The sequence below is a fragment of the Seriola dumerili genome, unplaced genomic scaffold, assembly GCF_002260705.1.
Source record: "Seriola dumerili isolate Sdu_G_001 unplaced genomic scaffold, Sdu_1.0 BDQW01002857.1, whole genome shotgun sequence".
NCBI classification, from domain to species: Eukaryota; Metazoa; Chordata; class Actinopteri; order Carangiformes; family Carangidae; genus Seriola; species Seriola dumerili.
The window spans coordinates 73,949-86,262 of record NW_019177112.1 but is presented as its reverse complement, the minus strand read 5'-3'; the positions used below and the strand labels follow the sequence as shown (position 1 = coordinate 86,262).

General features: G+C 48.7%; 1 protein-coding gene across 1 annotated transcript in view; it reads left to right on the top strand.

Annotated features, from left to right (window-relative positions):
- Window positions 1-10,626, top strand: part of camta2 (calmodulin binding transcription activator 2) — a 22,941-nt gene extending 12,315 nt beyond the window's left edge. The window contains exons 16-29 of the mRNA XM_022769340.1: window positions 1,933-1,937; window positions 3,870-4,042; window positions 5,609-5,793; window positions 5,874-5,952; window positions 6,043-6,325; window positions 6,403-6,633; window positions 6,715-6,923; window positions 7,019-7,200; window positions 7,289-7,493; window positions 7,789-7,860; window positions 8,018-8,038; window positions 8,314-8,507; window positions 10,308-10,382; window positions 10,481-10,626. Coding sequence (XP_022625061.1) covers window positions 1,933-1,937; window positions 3,870-4,042; window positions 5,609-5,793; window positions 5,874-5,952; window positions 6,043-6,325; window positions 6,403-6,633; window positions 6,715-6,923; window positions 7,019-7,200; window positions 7,289-7,493; window positions 7,789-7,860; window positions 8,018-8,038; window positions 8,314-8,507; window positions 10,308-10,382; window positions 10,481-10,535 — 1,969 coding nt within the window. The 3' untranslated portion in view covers window positions 10,536-10,626. The remainder of the gene's footprint in view (window positions 1-1,932; window positions 1,938-3,869; window positions 4,043-5,608; window positions 5,794-5,873; window positions 5,953-6,042; window positions 6,326-6,402; window positions 6,634-6,714; window positions 6,924-7,018; window positions 7,201-7,288; window positions 7,494-7,788; window positions 7,861-8,017; window positions 8,039-8,313; window positions 8,508-10,307; window positions 10,383-10,480) is intronic.
- Window positions 10,627-12,314: the final 1,688 nt, after the last annotated feature.

The following is a 12,314-nucleotide window of genomic DNA, read 5'->3' as shown; positions in this document are numbered from 1 at the left end:
TGTGTGTGTGTGTGTGTGTGTGTGTGTGTGTGTACCTGCAGTGCAACCATAAATGATAACTAGTAAATAAATCAATGTCTGGGAAACGATTGGTCAATTTATTTTCATGATCGATGCTGATGATGGTGGCTGATCACAGCAGCTGTAAACCTGATGTTTCCTGTTCTTACTAAGACCCAGACACTTTCATTAACAGGGTTTTATATTCCTGAAACATGAACTGTGTGACTCACATGCTTTCAGTGCTGTTTCTGAGTTTCCCAACCTACTCTGAGAATAACAGATATAGTCTGATGAAGAGCAGCAGTCAGACTCCACATCACTGGTGGTTGAAACCAGAGGCTTTGACTGTGTAACAATAGAAGTGATGGATGAGCCAATCAGACTGACTCAGATATTGAGAGTGTGCGTGTCTCTTAAGCCTCCTCCTCCCGCTCTGCCGTCTCCTGATTATCTAAATCAGAGCTGCAGTTATCAGCAGGCTGTCAGCTGCTGTTCTTCCCTTCACAAACAATAAAGTTATGTAGGTTTTGAACTGAGGTAACTCCCAGAAGACCACAGCTTAGAGCCAGGGCACTCTCAATGTCCCCCCTGTCCTCTGGTCAACAAAACCGCTGGAAAAGGGACCAATCAGCATTCACACTCAGGTCACATGACTGCAGTATTTATCAGCTCTGTTCAGCAGTGATATAAACACAACACCCGGGTGAACTCACCCATTTTCCAGCTGTGACGTCTCTCAGAGCACAGACACTGTAAACACACCTGTCACCTGTCCAGGTGCTGTTACACCAGAAACACAGCGGCTACACCTTCCTCTGAGTGTGAGGCTCCGTCCACACCACTACAGTTTAGTATCAAAACTCATCTCTTCTTCTACGTTTCCTGCTCCGTCCTCACGACTCTGAAAACTCAGGCTTGCATTTTATTTTCAAAAGTCTGTTGTGTTTTACTTTGAAAAGCAGCTGTTGTTCACTTACATCCTCTGTTTTAATGCTACAACTGTCTTTGCTGCTCCTCCTTCAGAGGAGACAATCTACTTCCTGTTTACACCGGCTCGCACGTGCTCAGTGTAGAGTTGTCACAAGCTGTTGACTGAGCTCAGCTGTCAGTTGGATAGTTTGTCAGTTGTAGGTGAGAGGTTTGGGGGGGTGGGAGGCTGGGGGGGGCACCATCATCAGGTGAGAGCAGAGTTTGTGTTGGCAGGCTGCCTGCCCTCTGCTCTCTCCTCCCAGGAATCCACTTCATCCCTTCATCTCTGTCTCTCTCCGTCTGTCGCTCTGTGATTGATGGGCTGGAGCTGTTTTCCACTGTCATCACTCAGGGGTCAGGCTCAGATCCAGGAATGTCGCACAGTCAGTTGGGACACACTATCAGTCACCCCCCTCCCACACTGTGGATTTCCCATCATGCTTTGCTGCTGTGTTTGGACGTCCAGCCTGCAGACTGCATTGGACGACCAAGTGCTCTCTCTCTCTCTCTCTCTCTCTCTCTCTCTCTCTCTCTCTGGCTTAACGTTAACTGATCCTTGCACGGCCGTTCAGTGTGCTCTCTGAGACTGTGTGTGTGTGTGTGTGTGTGTGTGTGTGTGTGTGTGTGTGTTAAATCTCTCATCGTCGTCACTGCACATTTTAAGATCAAGTGTGTGTGTTAACTTATCTTGTGACATCATAATGTACCCAAAATGCTCCTCATCTGTGCTCACCCATGACACTGAGCGAGCGAGTGACATAGAGACAGACAGACAGAGAGAGGGAGAGAGAGAATGAAGAGAGAGACGAGAGAGACAGAGAGAGAGAAGAGAGAGAGAAGAGAGAGAGAGACAGAGTATGGGAGAGAGAGAAGAGAGAGAGGGAGGGAGGGAGGGATGATATCTGGACAAAGAGACAGACAGAAGATGGACGAACAACAGCCAGGCGACACGCGGCAGCAGGACGGTAGGAGTGTGTGTGTGTGTGTGTATGTATTTCTGTAGTGGTTGTCATGGTTACACAGCCAGTCAGTAACCACGGCAACCAGCCATGGCTAAAAGCCAGAGTTGATGTTGAGTGTTTGTTTTTCGCTCCAGATAAAAAGTTTCCTTCAAGTTTTCATGAATCAATGGCCGACACCCGCAGACGTCGATCAGCTGATCGATCACTGACAGTTGCTGCTGTCCGACATCAAACATTGACAGCAACTCAACAACAGCGTCCACATGTTCATTTATCTGCCGCTTTTTATTGACCTGCGGTCCGCGGTCCGCGGTCAGAGCGCGACCTTCAGCCGGCTGTTCTAATAATAATAACAATAATACCTTTTATTTCCTGGACGCGGTGCTCCACCGTTGCCATCTTGGCAGTGTCTGACTCCGCCCCCTAACTCCCAGTTAATCCAAACATGGTCAAAGAGGAGGAGCATGGGTGGAGCTGAGACTTCGGTTCATGTCGGTTTAATAACTGTGGTGAGCAGACGCTACCAAAAGCATCGTTAGCAGACCTAGCTGTTTGGGCGTCTTGCTCAAAGGCTAACACAAAGCTAATCCATTTTCTGGCTAATTAGCTAGTTAACAAACTACGCTAGCATGCCAGGTATGGTGAGAGCTAACACTGATACCTGCTATGTTCAGTGACTTGAATTAGCTGAGGTGACGCTGAGTAGCTAGCTAACTGTGAAGGCCCCCACCTGTCACTCAAAGAGGCCACGCCCTCAATCCTTCATAACTTTAGTCCTTAATAAAATGTAAACAGGTGAGTTATATAAACAGGTGTCATGAAGGAGGAAACAAAGCTGTTTTTGTACCAGGGTGTAAACATGTTTATTTCTGCTGTAAAGTTGGACATTTTAACATGGGAGTCTATGGGGACTGACTCACTGTTGGAGCCAGACTCTAGTGGTCGTTAGAGGAACTGCAGCTTCTGGTTCTCCAGTGCTGATGCTTCAGTTAAACAGAATAAGTTTGAGGAGGTGGGATTTGAAAACAGGAAGTGAGCTCCAGAGTGGAGGTGACAGGACTGAAGGCTCTGAACCTCAGGGGTCAGACAGGTGCAGAGGAGGAAGGTGTGACGGGCAGGTGTGTAGAGGTGGAGCAGATTTTAACCACAAATCTGTCACTTCCTGTTCCACTGTGTTCAGAGGAGCTACAGGAAGGAAGTTCCAGGGACCTGTTAGATTTTCCTTAAAGTTTGAGTTAAGGTTTCCTTAAAACAAAACACCTGGTGAGCACATCAAAGCAGAAAAATAACTGTAGCAGCTCCACCAGGGAGTCCCCTGTGTGTGTGTGTGTGTGTGTGTGTGTGTGTGTGTGTGTGTGTGTGTTATCAGGCTATATTAGGGAGTCTGCTTTTATTTCCTCTCACACTGTGACTGTGCCAGGTGGCTGCACAATTGAAGTCAGTCGAGATAGTTTCCATTTGAAACAGTGTGTGTGTGTGTGTGTGTGTGTGTGTGTGTGTGTGTGTGTGTTTCTTTGTTGTGTGTTCTAAGGACAGTTTGAAGATTCAGGTAAGAATCAGGTCAGGGGTCATGGAAGGCATTATGTTAACGTGTGTGTGTGTTAAAGAGGCTCTCTTAAAACAGCTATTTAAGAGACAAGTTTTCCATTTGCCTCCTGGTTAGAGCTGTCAACACACACACACACACACACACACACACACACACACACACACACACACACACAGAGTAGAATCATTGATGTCTATATGCACATTTTATTTTACTACAGATTTAGATATTTACTTGATTTTAGTCTTTTTCTTTCTTTCTTTCTTTCTTTCTTTCTTTCTTTCTTTCTTTCTTTCTTTCTTTCTTTCTTTCTTTCTTTCTTTCCATGACATCTAGAAACAACAGAATTATAGAGAGGTCTCACTCTGTGTGTTTTCTGTCTGCAGATAACCAGTTCAGGATGTCAATCCTGGAGCGGTTGGAGCAGATGGAGCGCAGGATGGCAGAGATGGCTGCCCGTGACAACAACAACCAGCAGAAGCAGCAGCAGCATCAACAGCAGCACGGCAACCAGCTGGCCACGCCCCCTCCTCCACCCCTACCTGAGGAGCATGAACAGGTGAGGATGGACAGCGAGTGTTTTTTCTGTGGCTGTGAAACACGCAGCTTTAACTGATGCTGATCAAGTTTGTAACTTGTCGCCATGACCACAGCACGAAGACACTGTCTTCTGCTACTTGTCTGCCATTGGTCCATTTTCTTATAATCCACCCATGCCCCAGTGCATTATGGGAAAAGGTAGTGCCCAGTGTTTATGGACTTCAAGTCTGTGTTTGGAGAGATGAAAAGAAATAATTAGAAATGTCTTTACACATTTATTGAGCTGAAAACAGAGTCTGTCGATCGATCAGCTGTTTTACATTGATCTGTCGGTCGTGCTCACACATGAGACTTAAACAGAGTGAGAATCCATTCACCCACATGCAGATGAAAAGGTCTCCTGTGCCAGGTCACATGATGCTGCTGCTGACTCTGGCTGAGCTGGCGGTTGGTAACCAGGTTAAGAAGAACTAATTGACCTGAATGGAAAAATCCTTTTAAAACATCTCTGCAGTCTGACCTCTGCTGACCTGAGCTGCAGTGCCCCCCCCCACCCACGTCATGGGGAGTTTGGCAGACGGAGTCCTCCAGCTAAAATAGACTGAGTGTGACGGAGATAGACACAGAGAAAGACCTGACCTTAACTCAGACAATTACAACATGCTCGGCCGCTGCTCTATCATCTATCAATGATCTATCAATAATCTACCTGTCGTCTGTGTTCATGTGATCTGGGCACCTTCCTCACAAACGTCCACGCTTTTCATTTGAGACTTTGAAGGCGGGACCAGTGGCTGATGTCTCCGCCCCTTTGATTGGTCACATTCAACACCCAGAGGAAGAAGAAGGTAAAGAAGAAGAGAGAGCTGGCCCCGCCTCCAAAGTCTCAAAAAAAATGTATGACTTGTGAGACTAACTAACCACCATGTCAGTCCCTGCGATGATGGTGATGAAGATGATGATGAAGATGATTGTGATGATGAAGATGATTGTGATGATGTTGCACAATAAGCAGAATTTGAAAGACATCATGTCAGTCACGTCAGCGTGTGGGCGTGGCTGAAGCGTGCAGCAGGATGGATGACTAACAGCTGTGTGGTCTGACAGCATGTTTATACTCCCTCCCTCTGCTGTCACTCATTTATAGCCTTGCTCACCCCGGGGGGGGGGGACATGCCAGGGAGAATCAGAAGGAAAAACTGGAGGGGGGGGGGGTATGAATGTAATGTTTCCTACCAGCTGGTGGGGAGATGAATCAGTTCCCCTGAACTGACTGCAGAGATGATTGATGATCAGCATTAATCAGTCCACAGTTTTCAGCTTCATTGATCCAATAATCAGATTGTGAATATGTTTAATCATCATGATCAATCAACTGATTAATCAATATATTGATCAAAAATAAAGATCATGTTTAACTGCAGTCTAGGTTTGTCCAGGTGGTCCAGGTTTGTCCAGGTACACCAGGTAGTCTAGGTTAGTCCAGATGTTCTACGTTAGTCCAGGTTAGTCCAGGTTAAGAGGATGTTTGTGTTTGTGAATGTTGCTGTTATTGCAGCTGGTGACATCACTGTCTCTGTCTCAGTCCTCTCAGTGGTTTGAGAGGAGGATTGTGGGAGTGTGTGAGCGGATGATGAGGGTAGGACGATGGGGAGGAGGAGGAGGAGGAGAGAGGCTTCATCACTCTGTCCGTCACCGTGGGATGACACTGCTCCACCTGGCCGCTGCACAGGGATACACACACCTGATCCACACTCTGATCCACTGGAGGTACACACACGCACACACGCACACACACACACACACACACACACACACACACACTCTGACTGGTTGTTTTTGTGTTGTAGGAGTGTGAACAGCGACAGTTTAGACCTGGAACAGGAAGTGGATCCTCTGAATGTCGACCACTTCTCCTGCACCCCGCTGGTAAAACACACTCACACACAAGTAACCATAGCAACCTCAGTACTGTTGCTATGGTTACCAGCCATTGAAAACGTGTTGTCTGTGTTGCAGATGTGGGCATGTGCTCTGGGCCACCAGAGGGCGGCAGAGCTCCTCTACAGCTGGAGCAGTCTGGCTCTGGGGATCCCTGATTCGCTGGGACGCCTGCCGCTCGCTGTCGCCCGCTCCCGAGGACACACCCGCCTCGCCACAGCACTGGAGGAGCTGCACACACAGCGCACGCACACACATACACACACAACGCCCAGGGACACACACGCGTCCCGAGCAGACACGCACACATCGGCCACGCCACAGCCGCCCTTGTCTCCTCTGTCCACCAGCCCGGACACAGGTAACACACCTGCCGCTCGTCATGTGACACCTCCAGCACTCGGGTAGGCTGTAACATCTTCCCTCTCCCTCCTCCAGGTCTGAGCTCCTCCAGCAGCCTCCCCTCCCCCAGTGACCCCTCCTCCCCCTCCCCGAGCTCCGCCTACTCCAGTGGCCCCGCCCCCATGGACACCTCTCCTTCCTCTCCCTTCTCTCCATCCTCCTCCTCCTCACTGCCTGTCTCCCCTCCCTCTGCCTCCTCTCTCTCCCTCTCCTCCCTCCCTCCTGTGTCCATGTGGGGGGAGGAGCCAAACGCCGGCTTCAGCACAGGTAACACAGGTAATCTTCTTGTTGTTCAGCTTGTTGTTTTCCTGTCACTGTGATGTCATGTTTGTCATGTGGATGTCAAAGGTTTGAGCCCCAGAGGCTCCAGAGACTCTCCTCTCTACCTCATGGACTATGAGAGCGCCTCCCCCGGCCACACACACTCTTACACACACGCGGCGGCTGGGCGGCGTTTGCACACGGCGGTGACGTTTGAGGAGCAGCTGCTGAGCTACAGCGAGAACGCCGAGAACGAGGGCGAGGAGGAGGAGTACCTGGAGGAGGAGGTGCTGCAGGTACACAGTTCTCTCTCCTGACATTTAATGTGGAGAAGTTCCAGATTCCACGCGTCTAGAGTTCCTGTTGCTATGGTTACCCTCTCCACACACAGGTTGACATGGCAACTCTGGCAGAGCAGATCATCGAGGCGACTCCTGATCGAATCAAACAGGAGGACTTCCCCAGGGGGGCGGAGTCACCGCTCAGAGGAAGAAGGGACAATCCCGCCATACAGGACACGTGGCTAGCTACCTACCTGGACACGGTCGACGCCCACACACACTCCCCGCCCAGGTAAGCCCCGCCCCCCCACAGAACTGTGTGACCATAGACAGCTGTGTCACCTGTACTTAAGAACATGTGTGTGTGTGTGTGCTTGCAGGCGGATGTGTCCCCCATCCCCTCTCAGTGCGCTGGCCCTCCAGAGGCTCCGCCCCCCCTCCTCTGCAGCGTGGGCGGAGTTCCTGAACGCCTCGGCCAATGGGAAGATGGAGAGAGACTTTGCCCTGCTGACGTTGACGGACGGCGAGCAGAGAGAGCTGTACGAGGCGGCGAGGATCATCCAGAACGCCTTCAGGAGATACAAGGTCTGCACACACACACACACACACTCACATACACACAGACACACAGACAGACACACACAGACACACAGACACACACAGACACAGACACACACACACACACACACAGACACACACACACACACACACACACACACACACACACACACACACACACACACACACACACACACACACACACACACACACACACACACACACACACACACAGTTGACAGGAAACTCGTTCTGCAGCTTTAAGGATGATGATGTCACATGACAGTTGCTCAGAGGGTTTTCACCCCCCCTCTGTTTTCAGGGTCGGAGGTTAAAGGAGCAGCAGGACATGGCTGCCGCCGTCATCCAGAGGTGCTACAGGAAGTACAAGCAGGTAGGTGTGTGTGTTTCTGTGTGTGTGTGTGTGTGTGTGTGTGTGTGTTTGTGTGTGTGTGTGTGTGTTGAGTTTGTCCAGAAGCTTCACTAACACTGAACTAACCTGCTATGTCTCTTTACCACCTCTCTCTCTCTCTCTCTCTCTCTCTGGCTAGCTAACATGGATAGCTCTGAAGGTAATATGGCTGACCAGTAGATGTAGTGGTCTGTCTGTCTGTCTGTCTGTCTGTCTGTCTGTCTGTCTGTCTGTCTGTTTAATGATAGATCAAGAACACATTTATTTTAAAGATGAGGTCATGCTGAGACTCTGGGAGGGGCTCTCCTCCTCTTCCTCCTTCCTCCTTCCTCCGTCACTTCCTCTTGTACGGAGGTTGTTTCCTGTGTGTGTGTGTGTGTGTGTGTGTGTGTGTGTGTGTGTGTGTAAACTGTAACTGTGCCTCTGTCCCCTCAGTACGCTCTCTACAAGAAGATGACGCAGGCGGCCATCTTGATCCAGTCCAAGTTCAGGTCGTACTACGAGCAGAAGCGTTTCCAGCAGAGCCGGCGAGCGGCCGTCCTCATCCAGCAGTACTACCGCAGCTACAAGGAGTACGAGCGGCTCAAACAGGCGCCACGCGGCGCCGCCAGCCACAACCCCAAGATCAAGTGAGAGCTCAGCCGCACACCTGTCACGCTTTCATCATGTCTCCACGCCGGCGACAGGCAGTTGTTCTCAGGTTGTCCGTCAGTACGAACTCATGTCCTGCTTTGTGGTGGATATCTCAGTAACGCTGTGACGGAACTTCTTCATCCGGCACTAAGCTTCACCTGGACCCAGAGATGAACTGTTCCTGTGGTGGCTAAAGGTCAAAGGTCATGGTGACCTCACAAAACACACCATTCATGTTCTCTATGAGTGTGGATGAAGAGGAGGCGGGGCTTGTTAATGTTGTTTAAAGAGGACATGAAACACTTAGTGAAGTTCACATAATTTACAAGACGTATAACCCCTGTAATCATCCTCATGTTTAACACCTGTCAGTTTAACTGGATTCAAAATAATAATAATCTAAATTACAGTTTTCTGACACGTGTAGCGCCATCTTGTCCTGGCGTAGAGCTTGACGTCATTTGGTTGGTTCCGGTGAACATGCTAACGTAATCAGTGACATGAGTGACAGTGCTTGTATGACAGACTCAATGGAGAGTAAGAAAAGCGAATTGGGGGGGGGGGCACTTCTGTATTGCCCCTGGATGCAGCGATGAAATCGAAACAAAGGAAAGATTGTCTATTTTGTCTATTTTCTTTCTTTACCTCTTAAACGACAAGTGCTGTTTCGTCGTTGGCTAGCTGGGTTTGCAGTGAGCACTTTGTAAACGAGGACTATGTGGAGAAGATGAGTTTTGAATCCGGTGTCCTAGTCGCTTGCTGCACCAACAGGCTGGAACCCGAGGCTGTGCCGTCTGTGTTTAACTTCTCTTCTTACAAGACAGGCTGTACAGACATTCCCACCCCCTCTACTAGCATGTAGCTGTGCTCCGTAAGGAAAGGGCTCAACGGCGCAGGCATCTGGCAGAACAGAGGTGCGCACAATTATGAATGATGACGGGGAAACGGCTTAAAAAAAACAGAGCCTAGTCGAATAGATAGATAAAGGTCGTCATGATATGAAAAAACTTTTTGGTTTTGTTTTGCCTCTACATAGATCGTACTCATTCTTCTTAGTTTTACTACTTTTTTACTACTCATCCAGCTCTGATATTGCACAGTGCGTTACTTATATGGACTAAACTATGATGATCCACAAAGGCAAAAAACATGTCATCTCAAGCACCACGTTGTGTTGCCGGCCTCTGCACCTCCTGGAACCACGTGCTGCTGCTGCTCCTCCAAATGATTAGAGTGGCTTTGTGCACTTTCTCTGCTTCTCCTCCTCACCGGCTCCAAAGCATATGCCATAGGGTTTCGATTAATGTCAGTGAAAGTCCGCTCTGCTTCGTCTTTTCACCGTAGCTGAATGCATGGAATCCCCACACACCAACCTAATGACGTAGCGTGTGACGTAAAGGCGATATGGCGGCGACCCAGAGCGAAGGCATAAGTTAACACAGATAATAAATCTTTAATAACTTAGCGTGTAATTGCTTTATATCCAAAATTTTTTCCAAATATATTCTAGCACACTTTATTATGTATAAAAACTTGTAAAATTAGAATGTTTCATGTCCTCTTTAATGGTGCATGTTTCAATGTTATATTTCGTTTATTTATTATTATTTAAATGTGTGTTTAAAGCCGGACAGTCAGAGAGTAACTCCTGGGTCCCAGTGATGAAGCTCTAGGTTCTGTCTGCACCTGAACGCGTCACACACCTGAGAACAACATTGTTGGCTGTTCGTATTGATCACTCCCTGCAGGTATTGGTGACTGATAGTAAACAGCTGGTATTGATTATGTTTCATCAGGGGCTCGTTCTTAACGAAGAAACAGGACCAGGCAGCCAGGAAGATCATGAGGTTCCTGAGACGCTGCAGACACAGGTAACACACACACACACACACACACACACACACACACACACACACACACACTCCTGTCACCCTGTGTGTGTCTCTGACTCCTGCTCGTGTCTCTGAAGGATCAAAGAGCTGAAGCAGACGAGGGAGCTGGAGAGGAGAGGACTGACCACTTAAAGCATTTCACCATCTCTGCTCCTTCTGTCTCCCGGAGCAACGACACTGAGGAGAGGACGAGAGAGGAGAGACATTTTACTCTGAACTACAAAGGGAGAGAAACCAAACAGAGAAACTGATGGAGAGATGCCTTACCCTTATTCTCCCTTCTTTTCCCACCTATCTGTCTATTGATCGATCTATCTGTCAGTTGTTCCGTCGTCTCTCCTGGTTGAATGTATCTGTCTGCAGCGTGTAAGGAGCCCCCCCCCCACCCCCCTGACACATGTGGTAGTTTTGCCCTGAGCAGACTCTTCCAGTGAGAAACAGGAAGCTGTCAGGAAACAGCTGATGTTGTGGCGGTGGTTACGTCGTCACCACTGATGCTCCATCACACTCCCCGTTATTCCTCCGCCCGGCGACAGTCAGAGCGGCGGGCATTTTGTTTTCAGGTTGACGTCTCATTCTCATGGACACGATGTCTAGACTACACTTTGGTGGCTGAAGGTCAAAGGTCAAGTTAATAGCCATTGATCGAAGGCAAGTGTGAGACGATTTCACATGTTTATGTTTGATATTTGATCTGACTCTGGACGCAGGATGTGACCCGGCGGAGCAGCTGATCCATCAATAACCAGGGACAGAACATCAGCTGCCGTGAGCCGGGTTACACTCCACCGTGCGCTGCCCCCAGGTGCATGCTGGGATACTTATTTAAAGTATCCCTCGTTTCTCCTGGGAGGCGACGCTCAGGGCAAAGCAAACCAGGAAGGAGCGATGTTTGTTCTCCCCCCTCCCATAATTCCCTGCTGTTGACCTGTGCAGGTGAGGGGAGGGCCAACAGGGTTCAGACTGAGACTGTGTACATGATGATAACAAATCTATTTAAACACAATCACATATATAAACATATATAAACATATATATATATTCTAAAGGTGGAATTTATAGATGCTTATGGATGTTTTTATTTATTACAGCATGAACTGTTAGTGTGAGTGTACGAGTGTGTGAGTGTATGAGTGTGTGTGCTGCACAGACTGTAAGTCGAGTCTTAAGGAACCCCCCACGACCTCTGACCTCCAGACGGACGAACCAATCAAAAACTTTATTTAATTAGAACAAAGCAAAGAAAATGAGTCTCTGCATGAAGTCTGACCTGAACCACATGTTGATCTGATTCAGTGTGACATCACTTCCTGGTGATGTCCCTCCAGAATAAGACTCCAGGCTGCAGAAGTTCATAGAGGATCCTCCAGTTTTTAAGTTTCTTTCGGCTGTGTGAAGATACAGATTAAAACATCCTGATGGTGAAGATGAAGATGGAGATGGAGGCGGACATGTTTGTAGTTCTGTCCTCCTGACAGGACAATAACTTATCATATGCATTAGTCTGAAGAATCACATCGTCACATCACAAACACTGGTTCCATTATTCCCTTTGGGGAGGTGAAGCGGGCTGTGATGTCACTGTGATGACATCATATCTGAGCTGATGATGTCGGAGGTCGGACCGGGGTTCCCTTCAAACTGTACTTTAAAACGCGGCGCTGATAGACGACGCAGCAGCAGCGACGGCGGCACTTTGGTACGAAATCACTGCGACTGCTGCTGCGTCCTTTCCCGCCGCTGCCACACGTCCCTCTGTTTTTATACAGTGTGCTTTTACTTAGGCAGAGAGCGAGTGACGCTGTGTCGTCATGGAAACCACAGCATCCAGGACCCAGCATGAGCTTTGTTTCTGACGAGCAGTTTGATCTGGAGGAGACGTGGAGTCATCGTCGTTCAGCTGTTGCAGTG